The sequence below is a fragment of the Bos mutus genome, chromosome 11, assembly GCF_027580195.1.
Source record: "Bos mutus isolate GX-2022 chromosome 11, NWIPB_WYAK_1.1, whole genome shotgun sequence".
NCBI classification, from domain to species: Eukaryota; Metazoa; Chordata; class Mammalia; order Artiodactyla; family Bovidae; genus Bos; species Bos mutus.
Window position 1 is genome coordinate 62,710,091 of NC_091627.1, and position 23,503 is coordinate 62,733,593.

At 35.8% G+C, this 23,503-nt stretch overlaps 1 protein-coding gene across 2 annotated transcripts in view; it reads right to left on the reverse strand.

Annotated features, from left to right (window-relative positions):
* Positions 1-788: 788 nt before the first annotated feature.
* Positions 789-23,503, reverse strand: part of GCFC2 (GC-rich sequence DNA-binding factor 2) — an 85,667-nt gene continuing 62,952 nt past the window's right edge. For both annotated transcript variants that reach the window (XM_070379518.1, XM_005889037.3), the window contains 5 exons: positions 17,819-17,895; positions 15,901-15,967; positions 14,007-14,153; positions 9,672-9,796; positions 789-8,865 (listed from right to left, as the gene is read on the reverse strand). In XM_070379518.1, coding sequence (XP_070235619.1) covers positions 8,745-8,865; positions 9,672-9,796; positions 14,007-14,153; positions 15,901-15,967; positions 17,819-17,895 — 537 coding nt within the window. In that variant the 3' untranslated portion in view covers positions 789-8,744. The remainder of the gene's footprint in view (positions 8,866-9,671; positions 9,797-14,006; positions 14,154-15,900; positions 15,968-17,818; positions 17,896-23,503) is intronic.

The window sequence follows — 23,503 nt, forward strand, 5'->3', positions numbered from 1 at the left end:
TTTTAAAAAATTGTGTAAATTATTTTTATTGCATCCTTAAATAATTACTAATTGAGGTTGTATTCATCTGCTGGCCACTATGTAACTTACCAAATCTTGGAATAAGATTGAACACTATCAACTCATATCCATACAGAATTTCATGTGGTATTTGCTTTTTATTACAGCAACCTCTGAAAACCCAGCTTCAAAAATACATATCTTCTAAAGTTATGTCACATAATCTAATGTTGAAACTGAACAACCTTTGGGTATAAGTGCCAGTGGTTCTGACAAGGTGTCAAGTACTGCTATTTTCCTTGAAAATTTAATGTCCCACAATGGATCTGAGTTCACAGTGCTGCCACAGGGCATCTATGATCAGTTTGGGAACTGTGGTTCCATAGACATTTAATTCTGTCATGCAACCACTGCATGAAAATATTCAAATGAATAGACAACCTTAATGTTCTTTTGACATTTTGTAAGAAGCCTGTAAAATCTCTCTGGACTAACTCCATGAAACTTATTCAAGTTTAAAGGTATCATAACATAAATGTTTGGTTTATGACTGTCTTACAGAATCTGCCTGTGACATTTCTGTTTAGCAGGCCATACTGAAATATCCAGGGCAGTGATCCTAAAGCACCATCTTTAAAAAATAATTAATTTTAGTTGGAGGATAATTACTTTACCATATTGTGGTGGTTTTTTGCCATACATCAACATGAATCAGCCATAAGTGCACGTGTCCCCTATCCTGAAAGCCCCTCCCCCCCATCCCCTGGGTTGTCCCAGAGCACCAGCATTGAGTGCCCTGCTTCATGCATCGACCTTGCCCTGGTCATCTATTTTACATACGGTAATATACATGTTTCAATTAAAGCACAATTCTTGATGGAAACTTGTTAGGGTTAGGTTTGGGCAGAAAAGAGTAAGAAACCACTGTTCTGGTGGACTGTGTTGTTAAAAATATCTCTGGATATCACTATCAGTTTTCTTCCATTAACATCCACTGATGACTTCTGAAAACTGTCACAGGAAGGGCAATTAATGTGATCTTCAGTGGTGCTCAGTCCATTCATAACACTACCAGAGACAGTTCATTATTCTAGATAGTTGTCTGACTTACACGGTATTTTTTAAAAACTGATGCATAATTAATATACAATAAAATACACAGGTCTTTGGCTTTCCCTTTGAATGTATTCCTACCTAACTTCTTTCATTTAATGATGTTTTCAGGTATACTGATTGTATACAATAGTTTATTTCTAATGTTGAGTAGTTTTCCATTGTATGAATCTACAACTCTTATCCATTTTGGTTACAGTTTGGGGCTGTAAATAATAAGGCTCCTATCAAAACTCTTTTAAGCTTTTCTTATGAACATATTCTTATTTCCTTAGGTAAATACACCTAAGAGTGACACTGTTGAGTTGTATGGTTAGTAAATGTTAATTAATTACTAATTAATGTTAGTAAACTAATTGATGAACAGTTTTCCAAAGCAGTTTTTCCATTTTACACTTCCATCTGCGACCTAGGAGTGTTCCAATGGCTTCACATTCTTGGCAGCATTTGTTGATATTAGTCTTTTTCAGTCATTCTAGTGGATGTGAACTGGTAGTTTTAATTTGTACTTCCCAGCAGACCTAAGATGTAGAATACTTTTTAAAAAAACATTTATTTTAAAATGAAACAAAGATGAAACTTTTTAATGATAAAAGGTACAATTCACAAAGATGATATATCTCATAAATCATGAGACACCTAACAACAAAGAAACAAAGATATATAAAGCAAAAATTAGAATAAATTTAAGGGAAAAGAAAAAATATATATAAATCACAGTGAGACATATTAACATTTGAGACTATTTTATCAACTGCAGAAAAAAATAAGACTAGGAGCATCTTGAATGATGTCATTAATAATTTAAATATATTTCTATTTATATTCATTTATATTAATCTTATATCTCATATGTTGTTATCAGATGTCCATAGGACATTTAGAAAAGCTGGCAAAAAGATAAATATTACTAAATTTCAAAAAGTAGCTGTTTTTTTGTGACTCAGTTATACATATAGATATATATTACTTTTGAAATTATTTTCCATTATAGGTTATTATAAGATATTGACTATAGTTCCTGTGCTTACAGTAAACCTTTGTTGCTTATCTATTTTTTTAAATTAGAAATGTAGCATTCTATTCATACTAAGTCAAATGGAATCAAAATGTCATAAATTTTAGGCAAAAATTAGTAAGTTTTCTAAAATATATATACTATACATATTATATATATATATATATGTATACAAAAGTTTCTCTACTACAATTAATAAAGGCTTGAGAAAGAACATCAAAAAAAAAAAAAAGAAGAGAGTAACTAGAAAACTAAAGGAAATGGGGGCACTGAATATGAAATAGAAAAAGTGAAACAAACTAGATAAAAGTAAAAGGTCTTCATACAGTCCAGTTGTTTTTAAACATGGCTGCTCATCAGAAACATATCTGGAGCTCTGGTGAAAAAATAATACCTGAATATTTGTATTTTTCAAAAAATTCCAAGATAATTTTGATATGCATATGGATTTTAAAAACTGATTCCGTTCAGTTCAATCGCTCAGTCATGTCCAACTCTTTGCTACCCCATGAATTGCAGCATGCCAGCCTCCCTGTCCATCACCAATTCCTGGAGTTCACCCAAACTCACGTCCATCGAGTAAGTGATGCCATCCAGCTATCTCATCCTCTGTCGTCCCCTTCTCCTCCTGCCCCCAATCCCTCCCAGCATCACAGTCTTTTCCAATGAGTCAACTCTTCACATGAGGTGGCCAAAGGACTGGAGTTTCAGCTTTAGCATCATTCCTTCTGAAGAACACCCAGGACTGATCTCCTTTAGAATGGACTGGTTGGATCTCCTTGCAGTCCAAGAGACTCTCAAGAGTCTTCTCCAACACCACAGTTCAAAAGTGATTACAGATTTTCTATTAAACGGTTGCTTTGGTGATACGGAATTCTATTATTCTTCGGTTGACCAATCATGATACAATGGTATTAAGTAATTGTTACATAATCACTACAGTCAAAGATGTGTATCAGTTTTCACAATCAGTAGCCAGACAAAAAATAAAAGATAATTACACCTGCAAGTCATAATAGGAATACGATTAACCTAACAATATAAAATAATAAAATTTGGGGGGGGGCAAGCAGAGTGATGTGGTAAATGGAAGTGCATACATACACATATTTTCATCTACCTAGTCAGTCTATGTCTTTTGGTTGGTGCATTTAATCCATTTACATTTAAGGTAATTATCAATATGTACGATCCTATTACCGTTTTCTTAATTGTTTTGGGTTTATTTTCTGTAGGTAGGTCTTTTCCTTCTCTCGTTTCCTGCCTAGAGAAGTTCCTTTAGCATTTGTTGTTGGTGTTCCTTTAGCCTTTGTTGGTTTGGTGGCTGAATTTGCTTAACTATTGCTTGTCTGGAAAGCTTTTGATTTCTCCATCAAATCTGAAGGAGAGTCTTGCTGGATAGAGTATTCTTTGCTGTAGGGTCTTTCATCACTTTCAATGTATCATGTTATTCCCTCTGGCTTGTAGTTTCTGTTGAGAAATCAGCTAATAGCTTGATGGGAGTTCCCCTGTATGTTGTCATTTTCCCCTTGCTGCTTTTAATATTTCATCTCTGTCTTTAGTTTTTGTCAGCTTGATTATTATGTGTCTTGGTGTGTTCTTGGGTTTATCCTATTTGGGACTCTCTGTGCTTCCTGGACTTGGCTATTTCCTTTCCCGTGTTATGGAAGTTTTCAGCCATTACCTCTTCAAATATTTTCTCAGGTCCTTTCTCTCTTCTCCTTCTGGGACCCCTATAATGCAAATGTTGGTGCATTTACTGTTGTCCCAGAGGTCTCTTGTCTTTTTCCCCCCTATATTCTGTTCTGCGGCAGTGATTTCCACCAATCTGTCCTCCAGGTCATTTATCCATTCTTTTGCCTCAGTTATTCTGCTATTGATTCCTTCTAGTGTATTATTCACCTGTTTGTTCTTTAATTCTTCTAGGTCTTTGGTAAACATTTCTTTGCATTTTCTCAAGCTTTGCCTCCATTTTTTTTCTGAGATCCTAAAACATCTTCACTATCATTATTCTGAACTCTCTTTCTGGAAGGTTACCTATGTCCACTTCATTTAGTTGTTTTTCTGGGGTTTTATCTTATCCCTTCATCCAGGACATAACTTTCTGCTTTTTCGGGCTGATTAACTTTCTGTAATGTGGTTTGTTAGTCACTAGGGGACTGTGGTTCTTCTTGCTTCTTCTGTCTGCCCTCTAATGGAGGAGGTTAAGAGGCTTATGTAATCCTTCTGATGGGAGAGGCTGATAGTGGGAAAAACTAGGTCTTTCTCTGGTAGGCAGGGTCTTGCTCAGTAAAGCTTTTGGTGGGGTTGCACTCCCTCTCTGGTAGTTTTGGCCTGAGGTGACCCAGCTCCATGGCCGCGTTAATGGTGACCTTGAAGAGGGTTTACACAGAGAGTGACCTTCCCAGACTGCTGCTGCCAGTGCCCCCATCCCGTGGTGAGCCCCTGCCGACCAACACTTCCACAAGAGACCCCCCCAACACCAGCAAGTTGTTTTGGTTCAGTCTCCTGGGAGGTCACTGCTTCTTTCCTCTGAGTCTTGGTGTGTTCAAGGTTTTGTTTGTGCCTGCTAAGCCTGGAGGTTCTCTTTTCCCCAGTCCTGTAGAAGTCATGTAATCAAATCCCTCTGGCCCTCGAAGTCAGATTCCCTGGGGATTCCCAGTCCATTTGTTAGGTCCCCAGGGTGGGAAGCCTGACATGTGGTTCAGAACCTTCAAAACAGTGGGAGAACTTCTTTGATATTACTGGTCTCCAGTTTATGGGTCACCCACCTGGCGAGTATGGGATTTGACTTTTATCATGATTGTGCCCCTCCTTCCGTCTTGCTGTGGCTCTAAGATACAGAATACTTTTGAATAAATTTTAAATTTTGAAAAAGTCCAACTTATCCTTTTTTTCTTTTTTGGTTAGTGTCTTCTGTGCCCTACCCCCTGAAATCTTTTCTCTATTCCAGTGTCAAAGACAGTCTATGTTTGTCCTCGCAAGCTTTTGTCTCTAGGCTTTACATTTAGATCTGATTCATCTGTGTGGGTGTGTAGAAAATAAGGGTTGAGGTTCATACTATTTCTTATTCAACTGTTCTACCAATATTGTTATACTCTCCTTTTATGATGTATTAACTTGATACTGTGGTCAAAAATTGATTATTTATATTTAGGTCTGTTCCTGGACTCTTGATTCTGTTCCACTGATGTATTAGTTTATTCTTATCCTAATACCAAAGACTTGATTACTGTAGCTTTATAGTAAGTCCTGAATTCAGAAAGAACAAGTCTTCCAATTTGTTATTGTTTCAAGATTGTTTTGGCTATTTTAAGGTCTCTGTACATCTAAACTTTAATTTTTATGTATTTTAATCAATCATTTTGTTCTTTTTTTTTAAAGTCTGATAGAATTTTGATAGGGACTGCATAACAATTGATATTAATCAATATAAGAAGAAGATACCTGAAACAATAACTGAGTTTTCCAAGTTATAAACATGATGTCTATTTCTTTATTTAGGTTTACACATTTTTTTTCTCAGCAATTTGTGTACTACTCAGTGCACAGTCTTTCTATAGATTTATTCCTAGATATGTGATGTTTTCCAAGGCTACTGAAGTATTATTGTTTTAAAACTTGTTTCCAATTAGATCACTAGTACATCCGTAGGCTTTGAGTTTTGTAAAATGTTGCTAAATCCAGATTTTTTTTTTTGGTAGAGTGCATAAGGTTTTCAATGTAAACAGTCTTGTCACTTGAGAATAATGATTCAACTCTTGTGTTTTAACTTTTATGTCTCTTTCTTGACCAACTGCATGGTTAGGACCTACAGAACAATGCTGAACAGAAAAGGTGAGAGTAGACCTCCTTGCATTAATACTTTACCATTAAGTATGATGCTAAATATGGATGTTCATTTGCAGATGCTCTTTATTAAATAATTTATATTCCTGTTTTTGTACTGGGAAAGGGTGTTGAATTTTGTCCAATGCTTTTTCTGTAATCACTGGATGATCGTATGGTTTTCCTCTTTTATTCTGTTCATAGGTGAATTACACTGATTAAATTTCTAATGTTAAGCCGAACTTCTCTTCCTGGAATAAAACCTATTTGGTCATAATGTATTATTATTTTCCTTTTTATACATTGCTGGGTTCAGTTTGTTAGTATTTGAAGGACTTTTATTTTTATATTCATGAGGAATATTGGTCTATTTTTCATAATATTTTTTCAGATTTTATAGAGTCATCTACATAAAATAACCTAACTGTTCTGAGGTATATTTTCATGGCCACTGAAAAGTTCCTAAAAGCCATATAAAAAAGTAAAAACAAAAAGGTAATTTATCTGGTTCTGTAAAAATTTTACATTCTTTAAGTGAACAAAAACCTGAAAAAATCCAGAGAAAGAACTGAGGTGTGAAGTAAGTTGTTAACTCAAAGGTTTGTTTTTGTTAGTTGGCGTTTCTCTTCTTCATTCCATTCCATTTCTTCATTCATTTCACAGTAACAGGGAAAAAAAAAGAACTCTGCATTGAGGATTAGGCAGTCTTCACAAATGTTTTTGAATATCCTTAGTTACAGTATATGATGGATAAAAATCCTGAGATTCAAACCCCAAGCATAATGAAATTTCAAAACTACTGGGAGTTTAAATCAATTTGCAGTTTTAAAAGTAGTTCTAATATTTTCTTTTTCTTTTTTTTAATTTTATTTTATTTTTAAACTTTACAATATTGTATTAGTTTTGCCAAATATCGAAATGAATCCGCCACAGGTATACCTGTGTTCCCCATCGTATACCTGTGTTCCCCATCAAAAAGTAGTTCTAATATTTTCAATTCTACAAAAAGCAAGAGAAATCTATCTACCCAAGTAAAAAATGTAAGGGATCATCTAACACACCTTTAATTACAAAGGCAAAAATCATAGGGAAATTTCAGGTGTAACAATAAAAAATTATAAATTTAATACACAATAAAATATTTGCCACATATAAAAATAAAGCTGTGTATAGACATATGTGTACATACTTTTTAAGTAGAGAAAAGTTCTGAAAGGATAACAAAGTGAAAACAGCAGTTACCTCTGGGAATAATAATTGTGTAAGAAAACGACTTTTTTTAGCAATGGCTTGAATTTTCTAGATGAGATTCTGTTCTGTATAATTTGTATAACTAAAATAAACTTTAAGAAACTGTTCATACTAGTGAATCATGAATCTTCACTATGGTAGAAATCACATACCACTCTGAGAAAATTTATTACATGCAGCTTCAAAACTAGTGTTGATGATGTTAGAAGCCACATGCTCAAACCCTACATATAGAGTTCAAGGCTGGTTCTTTATTCAAACTATTAAACTGGACATATAATCAACTTTTCCTGATTTATCTTTTGGGCAACAATTTGCAGAATACATTTAGGACTTCCTGAAAGTTATTTAAACAAATAGATTTAAGAAAAATTATCAGTAAACTTATTGTGAAAAATGTTCTCAATTTCTTTTTGATTCAATGACCCTGTCTCACATTCTTAATCACACACATTTTAAAAAAATGAATCATATGTTCTGAATATTTAAAATACTTGTTTCCTCTCTAAGCCTACCACCACCGTGACAAACACACAAAAAAGCATAGCAAAAAATAGTAGTAACTACCAAACAAGCAATAACTTAGTACACCAAAACTCATACACACATTTAAAGAAAACAGCAAATGAGGAAAACTGTAACACAGTGTGGGCACTACGTCAGTCATCTTTTTGTTTTGTTTTCATTTTTGGCCATACCATGTGGCTTGTGGGATCTTAATTCCCTGACCAGGGGTCAAACCCATGCCCTCTGCAGTGAAAGTGCAGAGTCCTAACCACTGGACTGCCAAACCATCAGTATCTTTAAAATATAAAGCTCTTACAAATCCATAAGGAAAAAAATAGATACTTCAAAAAGAATTACAAATGGCCAAGAAAACAAGAAGTCACTCTCTAATAGTCAATATAAATAATTAAAATAAGATTTTTTTTTTCACCTATTAAGTACAAATGAGTTAAAAAAAATACTGCTGGCAGAGATTCATTGGCTGTTCTCAGACTTGTGTTAGAACAATATACTGGTATAGATTCTGAAGCACAATCTGATAAGCATTAGTAGCTCTGAAATGCCTTAATCAGAATACTTTTTAAGTAATTCATTCCAATTAAGATTTTCATTTTAACTCATACAAATGAGTTAAAAACAGAGATTGTTAAAATGGAGAGAACTAAAAGATGTTTTTATGGTTCAGGACAGAAGACTCAGCAAAGCCAAAACAGCTACAATAAGCTTCAAGTCCTTTCTTAAACTGGAAAAGTCATCAGAAGAATCAAATGGAAATATGTTAAACTCCTACTGTTCCTGTGTATTTAATTCCTGCAAACACTCATAAAGGGGAGGCTCAGTCTTTCAAGATACCAGAAGGCAGAAGATAGAGGGAATGGAGGGACAGAGTGCTATTCTTTTGGTTTAGGAAATTCTCTCCTCCATTATTGGGAATAAAGAAAAGGGAACACCTTTTTTTCTTTTTCTACAAGCAAAACAGCCAAGTGTGACTATATTAAAATCTCATTTTAGTACTTTCCTATAAAGTTTACTCAAATTCTTTAATTACTGATCTAAGATGGTCTAGGTGACATTCTTCTATGAAGGATTCTGCTTGATTCAAAGCTTTTATTTTCACCAGAATAAGAATTATTTCTTTGACTTCATCCCTGAAAAAAACAACAAAAGGGCATTTTCCCTCTTAGAAATGCAATGTATAAGGGCACAGTGAAACATCAGCAGTTAATTTGAAACAAAAACTTCTGATGCCAATATCTAAAATATATTGCATAAAGTATTTAGATGCTACCTTCTCCACATTATCATGAAATTCCATCAGAGACTATTAGTGGATATATTCTGACAAATTTTAATGTGAATGACTATAAAAAAGTAGAAAAAGCACAGAAGAAATCTATTAGAAATCTGAACAATGGTGTGCTGCTATCAGCAGTTTATATGGACTATCATGGTCCCACAGATATAATCAAATGTTACAATTTGAGTTTTTTGTTTGTTTGTTTGTGTTTTGAGGTGGTTTGCCAACACCATTGTATTCAAGTCCTTAAACATCTAGTGCTGTGAATGAGATCCAGCTACTGCTGGGTAAATGCCAGGTTGCAGATCTATACTTAACAAATATTGAGATTTTGAAATGGCTAGGAAAATTAGAAAGACATTAAAAACATGCTTAAATAAAAGGCTTTTGACTTACAGTTTTAATTCTAAATTCTCCTGTGATACAGTTTTCTGGAAGTGCTTATTTTGGAAGAGATTTGCATTTAAACATATGAACTAATATGCCTGAGGTGTAAAAGTAAAATACTGAGTGATTCTAAAGTTGCAAATGAAAACATCTCCTAATTCTACAGTGACAGTTTCAGATTTTTAAAAGTAAAGTACAAATCTTTCTAAAAATTGCCAAGAACAGAAGCCTAAATAACGCTTATGGAGGTACAAATAAAATATGCATTACCTGATTTCATTTCTAGATAATTTACGTGCAGACTGCAGTAAAAACTGGATGAAATTTTCTAGCTGGGGAATGGATGTTCTCATGGCAGAGTTTTGGAACCACTTTTCTGGTAAATATGCTGCTATCTGATAATCAAAACACATGGTTGATTTTTAATGACAGTTATTAACTAAGTACTTTAACATAATCTCATTTAATCCTTATACTACTCATGTTAAGATTCCTTGGAAGATCCCCTGGAGAATGGAAAGGCTAACCACTCCAGTATTCTGGCCTGGAGAATTCCATGAACTGTACAGTCCATGGGGTCACAAAGAGTCAGACCCGACTGAATGACTTTGACATACACACTACTCATGTTGGTTGTATTATTCTTCCATATTCTTCCATATTCTTCCATATTGTATTATTCTTCCATATTCTTTTGTTCATGGTTAAATAACTTTTGAGAATTTCCCCTTTCTTTTTTAGGTTTTATACTATAAAAAAAAAGTCGTATTTGGATACTGAAAGCTTAAAGGAGACTACTCTTTATAAATACTTACTAGTACTTGTAATATTTTCATTACTCTGTATTCCTGAGTGATTAAATTGTACAAAACATAATCTATAACTAAACACCAGAAATGTGTAGACACAAAACACTTAGTTAACAAACCTACATTTGGCCCTTTAACAATGCAGGGAGGTAGGGACAGTGACCTATGCACAGATGAAAATCAGTGTATTAACTTTACAGTTGGCCCTCCATATCTGTGGTTCTGCATCCACAAGTTTAACCAACTATGGATTGTGAAGTACTCTGGTATGTACTGATATTTATTGGAAAAAAATCCACACAGAAGTGGACCCATGCAGCTTAAATCTGTGCTATTCAAAGGTCAACTGTATAAAATAGGTATATTTAGTGTGATTTCACAGTATGAAATTAGATGACTTTGTGTATAATCTATATGAATAAATTAGAGTTAAGAAATCAAGGTCATTCTAAGATATACTGTATAAAAAAATTATTACAATTTTCTTCTAATTTAATATATTGCTTTAAATGTCAATGGCAGCATAAGGAGTCAATGTATGTACATTCATTTGTTTCTTTGTGGGGGGAAAACCTCTCAAACAACACTTACTATCATCATGCTAAAGGTAATACATGACTTGGGGAAAAAGTTTTGGAAAAAAACAAAAAATGTAAACAAAAAGGAAAACTTCCTTGTTGGAGAAGGAAGAATTTTTTTTAAAAAGGAGAGAGAATGGGAGCAAGGAAAAATCTGAGATCATACTCTCTAACGAAATTCTTGGTTATGTTAGTTGCTAAGGTCAGGATCAGTATGTACCTCTAGAAAGTAGAAAGTTGTACTATATATATATGTATATAAATAAAATACATTAAAAGAAAGTTCTGGAATGCATGTTTTCTAAAATAAATCTAGCTGGTCAACACGGAAAACACAGTTGAAAATGATTTATCCTATTTCTTAATCACTTTTTTCAATTATCTAGAAAAAAACAGATAACACTAGTTGCCTAAGGCAGAAAGTCCTATAAGTCTTGTTATGCAAACTATATCTTTTTAGTTTTAAAACCAGCCCTTAACCGATCTGGAATTTAATGTCATTTACACTTGCTTTTCCCTTGTTTTGTATCACAAGGCTCAATAAAATTCTGAAGGAACTATCTAGCTTTCCCATAAATGATCCTGGGACTTAAAGCCACACTGTTTTGGTCTGGTTTTCTAGCCACAAACTGTGAAGACAATGTCATATATCCTCTACTGCACAGTAGAGCTTTCTGGTCAAAGAGAACTAAACTGAAATCTGAAACACAATAGGATGGATGAAAATTGAAATATCTGATAAATAATGTAGTTAAAAACTACACGATACAAACTACATGATACAAAACCATAGCTGGGAAAATAATGGTTGTCTAGGAACTGCTAGACAGTTCTAGGAATTGTCTAGGAATCCACCTGCAATGCAGAGACCCTGGTTTGATTGCTGGGTCAGGAAGATCCCCTGGAGAAGGGATAGCCTACCCTCTCCAATATTCCTGGGCTTCTCTTGTAGCTCAGCTGATAAAGAATATGCCTGCAATGCGGGAGAGCTGGGTTCAATCCCTGGGTTGGAAAGAAGTCTTAGGGCCTTCCCTTGTGGCTCAGCTAGTGAAGAATCTGCCTGCAAAGTGGGAGGCCTGGTTCGATCCCTGGGTTACGGAGATCTCCTGGAAAAGGGAAAGGCTACCCACTCCAGTATTCTGGCCTGGAGAATTCCATGAATTGTACAGTCTATGGGGTTGCAAAGAGTCGGACACGACTGACTTTCACACTTTCAGGAACTGCTATCTAACATTACATATACATGTATACTAAAAAAAAAAAACCTTATATAAGAATATAAATATTTTCCCACATTCTTAGAAAATTATGTCCATTGATTTTTTAACTTAGGATAATTTCCTAGAAGTAAAATTGCTATGTAAAAGCATGTGGACTTTATTTATTTTTTTATTTTGGCTGATGGTTCTTTGTGGTGGGACGCTTCTCTAATTGTGGCATGCAGGCGCTCTAGTTGTGGTGCACGGGCTTAGTTGCCCCATGGCATGTGGGATCTTAGTTCCCTGACAAGGGATCGAACTCAAGTGCCCTGCGTTGGAAGGTAGATTCTCAATCACTGAACCACTAGGGAAGTTCCTTAAAAGGGTATGAACTTTAAAGGTTTTATATTGATTGTGCCAAAAGAGTCTCCGGAGTTGTATTCCTCTTCTCACAGTGCAGAAACTATTTCCCAGAATTGCCTCTCCACACTTTCTAGATGAATGATGTTCCTGGACAGATGTGGGACTGTTGTTTTCCTGTGTTTATGACAATACTGGGAATTAATAATCAATTCTCTGATTATATTAATACTATTATATTAATTAATACTATTAATATTTTCTACATGTTTAGAGGTTATTTTAGCATATTCTTTTTGGGGGGGGATTGCTTTGCCTTTTGGTCATTTTCAGTAAGCACATTCAAATTGTTTACAGATTTGTAGAGAGCTTTTAAAAAAATGTGGGTATTTATCCTCGTTATGCACATTATAACTTATTTTTCTGTTTTTCAACTTTCTTTCTATTTAACTTTTTATTATAGAAAATTCCAAACATAAACAACAGGAGAAAGAATAAGTATGTGCTGTGCTTAGTTGCTCCAACTCTTTTGTGATCCCATGGATGGTAGGCCACCAGGCTCTTCTTCCATGGGGATTCTCCAGTCAAGAATACTGGAGTGGGTTGCCATGCCCTCCCCCAGGGGATCTTCCCAACCCAGGGATCAAACCCAGGTTTCCCACACTGCAGGCAGATTCTTTACTGCCTGAGCCACAAGGGAAGCCACAAGGGAAGAACAGGTATAGTGAGCCCAATAAACCCATCTTCGAGTTTTAACAATAATCAAATAATCCTGCTACCTTTATTTATTTAATTGGAGGATAATTACAATATTGTGATGGTTTTTGTCATACATCAATATGAATCGGCCACGGGTATACACGTGTCCCCTCCATCCTGAACCCCCTACCCACTTCCTGCCCCACCCCATCCCATCCCTCCAGGTTGTCACAGGGTACCCTGTGTCATACATCAAATTCCCATTGTTTATCTATTTTACATATGGTAATCTACATTTTTCAATGCTATTTTCTCAAATCATCTCACCCTCTCCTTCTCTCACTGAGTCCAAAAGTCTGTCCTTTATGTTTGTGTCTCCTTTGCTGTCCTACCCATAGGATTATCAGTACCATCTTTCTAGATTCCATATATATGCGTTAATATACAATATTTGTCTTTCTCTTTCTGACTTACTTCACTCTGTATAATAGGCTCTAGGCTGATCCACCTCATTAGAATTGACTCAAATGCAATCCTTTTTATAGTCCTGATACCTTTCTGTTTATGTTTTTTGGTTGACCGAAAATCTTATCAAATCTATTACCTTTTCTCACCTTTTTTTTTTTTTTTGCATTAAAGTTCAGAAAGGACTCCCTTAACATCAGGTATAGTCATTTATCTTCCTGGTACAGTATTTTATAGTTTTATTTTTTTTACACTTAATTTTTTACTTTACCTATAATTTACATTGGTATTTAAGTGAGAGGTGAGGATCCAACAGTCATTTTGTAAACAGTTAACCAGTATACTAATTTTTAAATACTGGATTCTCCCGGATTTCTAGTCTGTTAAATTAATTTGTTATTATGTAAGTAACACAATTTAACTTATTTTGCTATAAAATTAATTTTAATAACTTTTAAAAATGATAAAATGATGATCAATTTCTACACAACTTACCTGGCTGCACTTTTTAACAACATCTGGGCCAGGTATGGCATTGAGAAGAGCTATAATAAGGTAACGATTCAGCAGCTTCCCTAGTCCTAGCTCTTGCAAGGTGTCTTCTGGGAGGAGTTCATTCCAAAGAAGAATATTGCCAAAGAGCTAAAATACAACAAAATTTCAAGTGACTCTGTACCTTTTCTCCAAAGGAAAACTGTAATAGTCTCCAACAAACAAAAAGCTGGTCAAACTGTAAAACTCTCAGCACAATTAGCACTGTTGGGACCGTCAATTTTAGAATAGAAAACATTTCTGAATAAACACTCGATTCTTCTCAACCTGCATATATTTCTTCATCCTATCTTCATTTTTTCTTAGGATAATCGCTCAAAATCTATTTCAAATTACCTTGCTGGAGCTTTTCCAGATCAATAATCTTCCTTCTCAATCAGTTCTCTCTTGGAGGCTGGGGCCATCAGATATAAGACTGCAGGACCCCAGGATTCATAAAAGCACTGATGTTAAAGCCAGCCGTACTGTCACCAATATGTGACCTTGAGAAATCAATCAAACCTGAGAACCTCACTGCTCTAATATAGAAAATAAGATTAATAATAACCTGTGAGTTTGGAGATATTTGGGGTAAAATCCTTTTAAGAAATTCTAATAAAATTTTAATCAAAGTAATACGGGTTGCATTTCTCTCCTGTAAATGCAGATCTTTATGTGAATTCTATGGTAGCTTCCACTTTCTTTCCATTACTAAATTTATTACGTAAGTGCTAAACTTCATCCAGTTGTACTAACATGCAATGCTTTTTCACAATGTCATTGTTGATGTTGCTCCCTCTTCCTGAAAAGCCTTTTTCCTGACCCAATCACATGACAAGCATTGATCCACCCTATCAGAACTATTCTTGCTGAGGTCATTCATGACCTTATAACTATGAAACCCAGTAAACATTTTCAGTCTTCCTTCTAATTCTCTTCAGTGGCATTAATACTTTGTTCTCAGAAGTCCTTCACTTAGTTCTCCTGATGCCACTCTCTTGTGACCATTCTTACTTTAACAGCTTATTCTTAAGGCCTGTCTGAAGACTTCACTTTGTCTGCCCACTGCTTCTTCTCCTCAGAGGTTGTCATTCATGACCATGCCTCCAAACACTGCCTAAATGTGATCAACTCCCAAATCTCCAGCTCAGATCTGTCTCCTGTAATTCAGACTCATGTATTCAAGTACCTCCCTTTATCCCATAGATATCTTAAATCCACTATGTCCACTTATCTTTCTTTCCTTCCAAACCTTTCCTTCCTTCTCCAATGCCCTCAAAGAATGCCACCATAAGTTAATAGGGTGCCAAAGTCAGAAACTTGGCTAGCACTCTACATTCTTCAGGGTAGAATTAATTCTGTAATCAGTCATTGGGTTCTTTCTATGCTTCATCCTGAAAATCTTTTGAACCAATCTTTTCCTTACTGTCCCCATTGCCACTGATTCAGCACCGATTTCATCCTTTACTGTTTAGACCCAGGTTAGACAACTATGGCCTATGAGTTAAATCCAGCTTATGGTCTGTTTTTGTAGAGTTGGTGAACTAGGGATGGCTTTTATAATTTTAAATGATTGAAAAAAAGAGAACTTTAAGACATGAAAATTATATGACAGTCAAATTTCAGTGTCCATAAAGTAAAGTTTTACTGAAACACAGACATGCTCATTTATTTACATATTGTCATGACTGCTTGCAATACAGTGACAGAGCTGAACAGTTCAACAGACATTACACGACCTACAAAACCTAAAATACTTACCGTCTGGTCCTTTACAGAAGAATTTTTCTGATCTTCACTATATAGTAAACTTTTTTGGAAAGAAAAATTTTTTTTATTTTTGCAGTTTTCTGCTTACCTTTAGACCTGACCAGAACTGTCTTTCTTGAAACTTTGAATGTGGTGATGTTCTGTTTTCTACAGCACTAATTTAAAGCAAAAGAAAGAAAATGCAAATGACTGTTCATCTTTCAGAAACAGAGTTTAAAGAACTGAATGGTTACTTTTTTTTTTTAATCAACCAAACTAAGTCTTAACAATATAATTAAAGGTGTTCTGGTGATATCTAATAAAATTACTAATGTACGTACACTCACACTCAACAAATCCATGTTTGAGAATGCCTTCTATAGATACATTTGCACATGTACAGGATACTATGTCCATAAAATTATTCACAACACTGTTAGTAATGGTTTACTGCTTACATGTTCATCAACTACAACACGGCCATATAATGGCATATGGTGCAGCTAAAAAAGCATGAGGAAACAATCTGTGGATGACACAAAAAGATCTCAAAGATGTACTAAGTCAAAGTAAGGCACAAAACAATGGTTATGACTACAATATACTTACTTTGCTATAAAAAAGAGGGGGAAATAAGATTAATTCTAATTGTATTGTAAGTATTAAAATTCTATCTAAAGTATTTAATTCTAATTGCAGAGAGAAATTCCAAAAAGGTAAAAAAAAAAAAAAAAAAATTACCAACAGTGAGTATTCTTGCATGTGTACAGAAAAGAAGGCAAAAACTGGGTGGATGGAGGTCAGGAGCAGGAGAGAATAAGACTTTTCATTTTAAACATTAGTAAAAATTTTAAATACACATTCTTACTTTTTAACTGTGCAGATATATTAGTTACCTAAAACACTGAAAGTGAAAGTGGCTCAGTCATGTCTGACTCTTTGCGACCCCACAGACTATACAGTCCATTTAATTATTTGGGCCAGAATATTGGAGTGGGTAGCCTTTCCCTTCTCCAGGGGATCTTCCCAATCCAGGGAATCAAACCCAGGTCTCCCACATCGCAGACGGATTCTTTACCAACTGAGCCATCAGGGGACCCCGGATGTCTCTAAAACATTACAAATCTTAATTGTTGTTGTTGTTTAGTTGCTAAATCATGTCTGACTCTTTTGTGACCCCATGGAAGGTAGTCTGCCAAGTTCCTCTGTCCATGGGATTTCCCAGGCAAGAATACTGGAGTGGATTGCCATTTCCTCCTCCAGGGAATCTTCCCAACCTAGGGATTGAACCTGCATCTCCTGCATTAGCAGGTGGTTTCTTTACCACTGAGCAATCTGGGAAGTCAACAAACCTTAATTGGGGTGAATTTTTACATGCAGGCATCTTTTAGGATTCAAATTAACTAGCAAGCTTAGTTCTTTTTTCCTTTCCATAGAACTCTTCTATCATGTGAGTACTCATTGGAGAGTGAGCTTCAGTCCATAATCCATTACTACAACTGATGCTTTCTTAGCAAATCTACCAATATGCATCAAATACTACCTCTCTGATCATTTAGAAGTAAATATATATTTTGAAGATGTAGTTTCTGGTCCCTCAGTGATATTCTAGGCCTTATTTTCAGCTCTCCATGTCAGGTATTATTCTAAGCACTCTCTTCATCTTCACAGTGTCCTATGAGATAGGCATTAATTTAATGTCCATTTTATATACAAAGGCACTGATGCATGGAAAGACACTTGGTCTCGACCCAAGGCCAAGTGTCTAGGAATGGTGAATCTGCACTCCAGAATCTGTGTTTCTAACTACCTGGCTATGCCAATTGTCATGTTCTCAGGAATATCATTATATCATACACGGCATAAAAAAGGTGATTAAGAAATATTTGTTGAAATATCAATTTGCATCTTAACAGGTATGTGTGTTTTGAAAACAGTATGTTTAGTTTCTTCTACATTATACTCTTAAATGAATCTATATTCCAGGAGTAACTATTTCATAAAATCTAGAAATTAGCAACTCTTACCTCTTTGGATACAGAGGAATAAAAACATCATCTTCTATTGCCTTCTTCATTCTTGAAACAATTGATTTAAGTAAATCCTATTTTTAAAAAATGTAAAAGCATCACTGATAGTCATAGAAAGAAAGGTATGAACGAAATAAAAAGAAATGTATGAACCAAAAGAAGCAATTTTAACAGAATAGTGCAAATTTGTACACACTCAAAGACCTAGGTGTTAAAGCAACTGTAAATTAGGTACAAGAGAACTTCATTTATCCATGTGGTTGCATACTGTAGTGGCTGGTGCCTTTTCATTGCAGCACAGTATTCTGTTGCCTGACAACATTTATTTAGCTGGTCTTTGGTTTAGGGGTTATTATGAATTATGTTACTATATAAATTCCTGTAGAGCATGTCTTTTAGTATGCATGGGCATATATTTCTAATGGGTATATATGTAGAGATGGAATTGTCAGAATCCAGTTCATGTCAACTTTGGAGAGAATGCCAAGTTGTTTTCTGAAATACGGGTATCCCATTTATAGTCTCACTAGTCAGTATGAGAAATCCTGTTCCCCTACACCTTTACTAAGTCGTATTTTTGGGTTTTTAAAAGCTTGCAATTCTGGTGAGTATGTCAGTTAGTCAGTTCAGCCGCTCAGTTGTGTCCGACTCTTTGCGACCCCATGGACTGTAGCAGGCCAGGACCCTGTGTCCATCACCAATCCCTAGCGTTTACTCAAACTCATGTCTATTGAGTTGGTGATGCCATCCAACCATCTCATCCTCTGTCGTCCCCTTCTCTCCCACCTTCAGTCTTTCCCAGCATCAGGATCTTTTCCAGTAAGTCAGTTCTTCACATCAGGTGGCCAAAGTTGGGAGTTTTAGCTTCACCATCAGGCCTTCCAATGAATATTCAGGACTGATTTCCTTTAGGATGGATTGGTTGGATCTCTTTGTAATTCAAGGGACTCTCAAAAGTCCTCTCCAACACCACAGTTCAAAAGCATCAGTTTTTCAGTGCTCAGCTTTCTTTATAGTCCAACTCTCAAATCCATACATAACTACTGGAAAAACCATAGCTTTGACTAGACGGACCTTTGTTGGCAAAGTAATATCTCTGCTTTTTAATATGCTGTCTAGGTTGGTCATAACTTTTCTTCCAAGGAGCAAGCATCTTTTAATTTCACTGCTGCGGTCACCATCTGCAGTGATTTTGGAGCCCCCCCAAAATAAACCCTGTCATTGTTTCCACTGTTTCTCCATCTATTTGCCATGAAGTGATGGGACTGGATGCCATGATCTTCGTTTTCTGAATGTTGAGCTTTAACCCAGCTTTTTCACTCTCCTCTTTCACTTTCATCAAGAGGCTTTTTAGTTCTTTACTTTCTGCCATAAGGGTGGTGTCATTTACATATCTGAGGTTATTGATATTTCTCCCGGCAATCTTGAGTCCAGCTTGTGCTTTACCCAGCCCAGCATTTCTCATGATGTACTGTGCATATAAGTTAAATAAACAGGGTGACAATATATAGCCTTGACGTACTCCTTTCCCAATTTGGAACCAGTTTGTTGTTCCATGCACAGTTCTAACTGTTGCTTCCTGACTGGCATACATATTTCTCAAGAGGCAGATCAGGTGGTCTGGTATTCCCATCTTCTTCAGAATTTTCCACAGTTTGTGGTGATCCACACAACCAAAGACTTTGACATAGTCAATAAAGCAGAAATAGATGTTTTTCTGGAACTCTCTTGTTTTTTCAATAATCCAACGGACATTGGCAATTTGATCTCTGGTTCCTCTGCCTTTTCTGAAACCAGCTTGAACATCTGGAAGTTCTCGGTTCATGTACTGTTGAAGCCTAGCTTGGAGAATTTTGAGCATTACTTTGCTAGCATGTGAGATGAGTGCAATTGTGCAGTAGTTTGAGCATTCTCTGCAACTGCCTTTCTTTGGGATTTGAATGAAAACTGACCTTTTCCAGTCCTGGGGCCACAGCTGATTTTCCAAATTTGTTTACATATTGAGTGCAGCACTTTCACAGCATCATCTTTTAAGATTTGAAATAGCTCAACTGGAATTCCATTATCTCCACTAGCTTTGTTCATAGTGATGCTTCCTAAGGCCCATTTGACTTCACATTCCACAGTGTCTGGTTCTAGGTGAGAGATCATACCATCATGATTATCTGGGTCATGCAGATCTTTTTTGTACAGTTCTTCTGTGTATTCTTGCCACCTCTTCTTACTATCTTCTGCTTCTGTTAAGTCCATACCATTTATGTCCTTTATTGAGCCCATATTTGCATGAAATGTTCCCTTGGTATCTCTAATTTTCTTGAAGAGATCTCTAGTCTTTCCCATTCTATTGTTTTCCTCTATTTCTTTGCACTGATCACTGAGGAAGGCTTTCTTATCTCTCCTTGCTATTCTTTGGAACTCTGCATTCAGATGCTTATATCTTTCCTTTTCTCCTTTGCTTTTTGCTTCTCTTCTTTTCACAGCTATTTGTAAGGCCTCCTCAGACAGCCACTTTGCCTTTTTGCATTTCTTTTTCTTGGGGATGGTCTTGATCCCTATCTCCTGTACAATGTCACGAACCTCCATCCATAGTTCTTCAGGCACTCTGTCTATTAGATACAGTCCCTTGAATCTATTTCTCACTTCCACTGTATAATCGTAAGGGATTTGATTTAAGGCAGACCTGAATGGTCTAGTGGTTTTCCCTACTTTCTTCAATTTAAGTCTGAATTTGGTAATAAGGAGTTCATGACCTGAGGCACAGTCAGCTCCCAGTCTTGTTTTTGCTGACTGTATAGAGCTTCTCCATCTTTGGCTGCAAAGAATATAATCAATCTGATTTCAGTGTTGACCATCTGGTGATGTCCATTTGTGGAGTCTTCTCTGTGTTGTTGGAAGAGGGTGTTTGCTATGACCAGTGCATTCTCTTGGCAAAACTCTATCAGCCTTTGCCCTGCTTCATTCTGTACTCCAAGGCCAAGTTTGCCTGTTACTCCAGGTATTTTTTGACTTCCTACTTTTGCATTCCAGTCCCCTATAATGAAAAGGACATCTTTTTTGGGTGTTAGTTCTAGAAGGTCTTGTAGGTCTTCATAGAACCGTTCAATTTCAGCTTCTTCAGCATTACTGGTTGGGGCACAGACTTGGATTACCGTGAAACGAACAGAGATCATTCTGTCGTTTTTGAGATTGCATCCAAGTACTGCATTTTGGACTCTTTTGTTGACTACAATGGCTACTCCATTTCTTCTAAGAGATTCTTGCCCACAGTAGTAGATATAATGGTCATCTGAGTTAAATTCACCCATTCCAGTCAATTTTAGTTTGCTGATTCCTAAAATGTTGATGTTCACTCTTGCCATCTGTTTGACCACTTCCAATTTTCCTTGATTCAAGGGCCATTAGATTACAGTTAAGAATGAGAAACAAACTTCTCTCCTACACCTTCCACAGATTGCTCTTAGTATACCTCTCAAGATTATGCAAAACAAATCTAATCATCCTTCCATATGAAAACTTCAGATTTTAAGATTGATATCTCACTTTTCTAAATTTTCTCTTTCCCATACCATCTTAGACATTCTCCATTTAATATACTTTAACCTAAAATTAAATGCAAATAGCCCAGGGGAATGAAGAAAGCACATATAACAATTTTACTCAAAAGAGCAGACACCTAGAAGGATGAACTTCCATCAGTCTTTCTGCTCCTCAAGTGACACTGCTGACTCATACTGAGTTTATGGATGACTACAATCCCCTCTGTTTTACCTGTGTTGCTTTAAAGTTGTGCCTCTCCCATCTTTTACTTATGCAGTTGAATTTTTGAACACAGTGGTAGGACATTATGTATATTCTTTTTACATTTTATATTTTGAGAGTCAGTCCTTTTCTCAGTGTTTTGAAATTCTTTTGGATTCTAATTCTGTTATCCATAGATTTATGATAGAATTCCTAGTCTTTTGTCATTGAGAAATTTCATTAGCATTTTACATACTCCAATTCAATAAAAATACCAAACAGAACACAACTGAGAGGATTCCAGCCTTATGAATCAGTATTCTTTAGGTGTACTTTTACTGGTTTTCTTTGTATCTAACTATACCCTATTCCCCACCCCCCACATTTGATCTGTAAGAAAATTATAACATATTTAAATAATTATATACTGTACCTGTACGGTACCTTACTTAGTGGAAGTAACTGAGATATTAGGAATATGGAAGAATATGCTTTGACAAATATTTGGTTTTAGGAACCCCATCAATGAGAGGTTACAGTAATCACTGCTTTCTTATTTTAAGTGTTCATAATCCATCTCTGTAATAATCTATTTTAGAACTCCAGAATTAAAGCTATTCTCACCAGGTATTAGCTTACAGAATCATTTACTTTTCACTTGAAAATCAGGAACTGTGCTGTCTGATTGATGCTTCTGGAGCCCTTCTCATTCTCTTCAATTCTTTAAATATCACTAAGAAAAACAGAGTGAGCTCACCAGCAATCTGTGTTACTAACCTGGAATATTACATAGTACACTGATTCTCAACTAGGAGGAACTTTGCCACGCCTCAGAATATTTTGTAAGTCTAGAGGTATTTTTGGTTGTCAAGACTGGGAACTGCTACTAGCACCTAGTAAGTAGAGACCAGGGAGATTACTGCACAGAAGAGTCTCACACAAAGAAAGATTGGTTCCAAATGCCAAGAATGCCAAAGCTGAACAGTCCTGATGTAGTTCTAGTCTCCTAGTAAAGCCAAAAACCCATTTCCAACATTCATAGTAGAAGGGTTTCCAGAATTAAGATTACCAGTATAAAAACTTCATGAATGAATCCATAAACTGTTGAAAGACTTTAGTGGTTACAAAATGCCAGGTCTGCCACTGTTAAAAGTGATCTTATAAAGTGACTTGGCCCTCTAGGCCCTAGCTTCCTCACCTGTAAAAATATAATTAAAATCAACATGTTTTACAAGGTTTTGAGGATCAAATGAGAAAATGTGGAAGTGTTTAAAAAACTTTACATGTAAATGCACTATTTACATTTAGGCTATAATTACATAATTCCATGTAGAGAGCAAATATAGGATTATATAGCTGTTTGCTTGCTCTAACATACTTGTCTTGATACTATGCTTTGTAACAACACAAAATAAATCTATTCCTTCATCAAACATAAACATTATCTCCAAGTACATCTTCTTTCAGGTTGAATCTAATTCTTGCATGATTTTCACGTTTTTATCCTGTTGGAGGTGAGTGGAAAATGCCCTTTCTCCTTCAGTTGCTACAATGTTCAAATCCTATTCTTTCCTTTAGGTCCTTGCTCAAATGTCACATGTAATAAACATTCTTTCACTGCTGACATTTCTCTCTCCTGGTTCTTTTGTGAAGTTTCACAGCACTTTATCTGACCACTCTTGGAGAGGCAATGTGGTCAGTGAGATGAGCTTGGGTTTTAAAGTAAGACAGTGCATGTGTGCTCAGTCGCTTCAGTTGTGTCTGACTCTTTGCAACCCTATGGACTATAGCCCGCCAGGCTCCTCTGTCCATGGGATTCTCCAGGCAAGAAGACTGGAGTGGGTTGCCATACCCTCCTCCGGGGGATCTTCCCGATCCTGGGATCCAATTCATGTCTCCTGTGTTTTCTGTATCACAGGCAGATTCTTTACCGCTGAGCCTCTG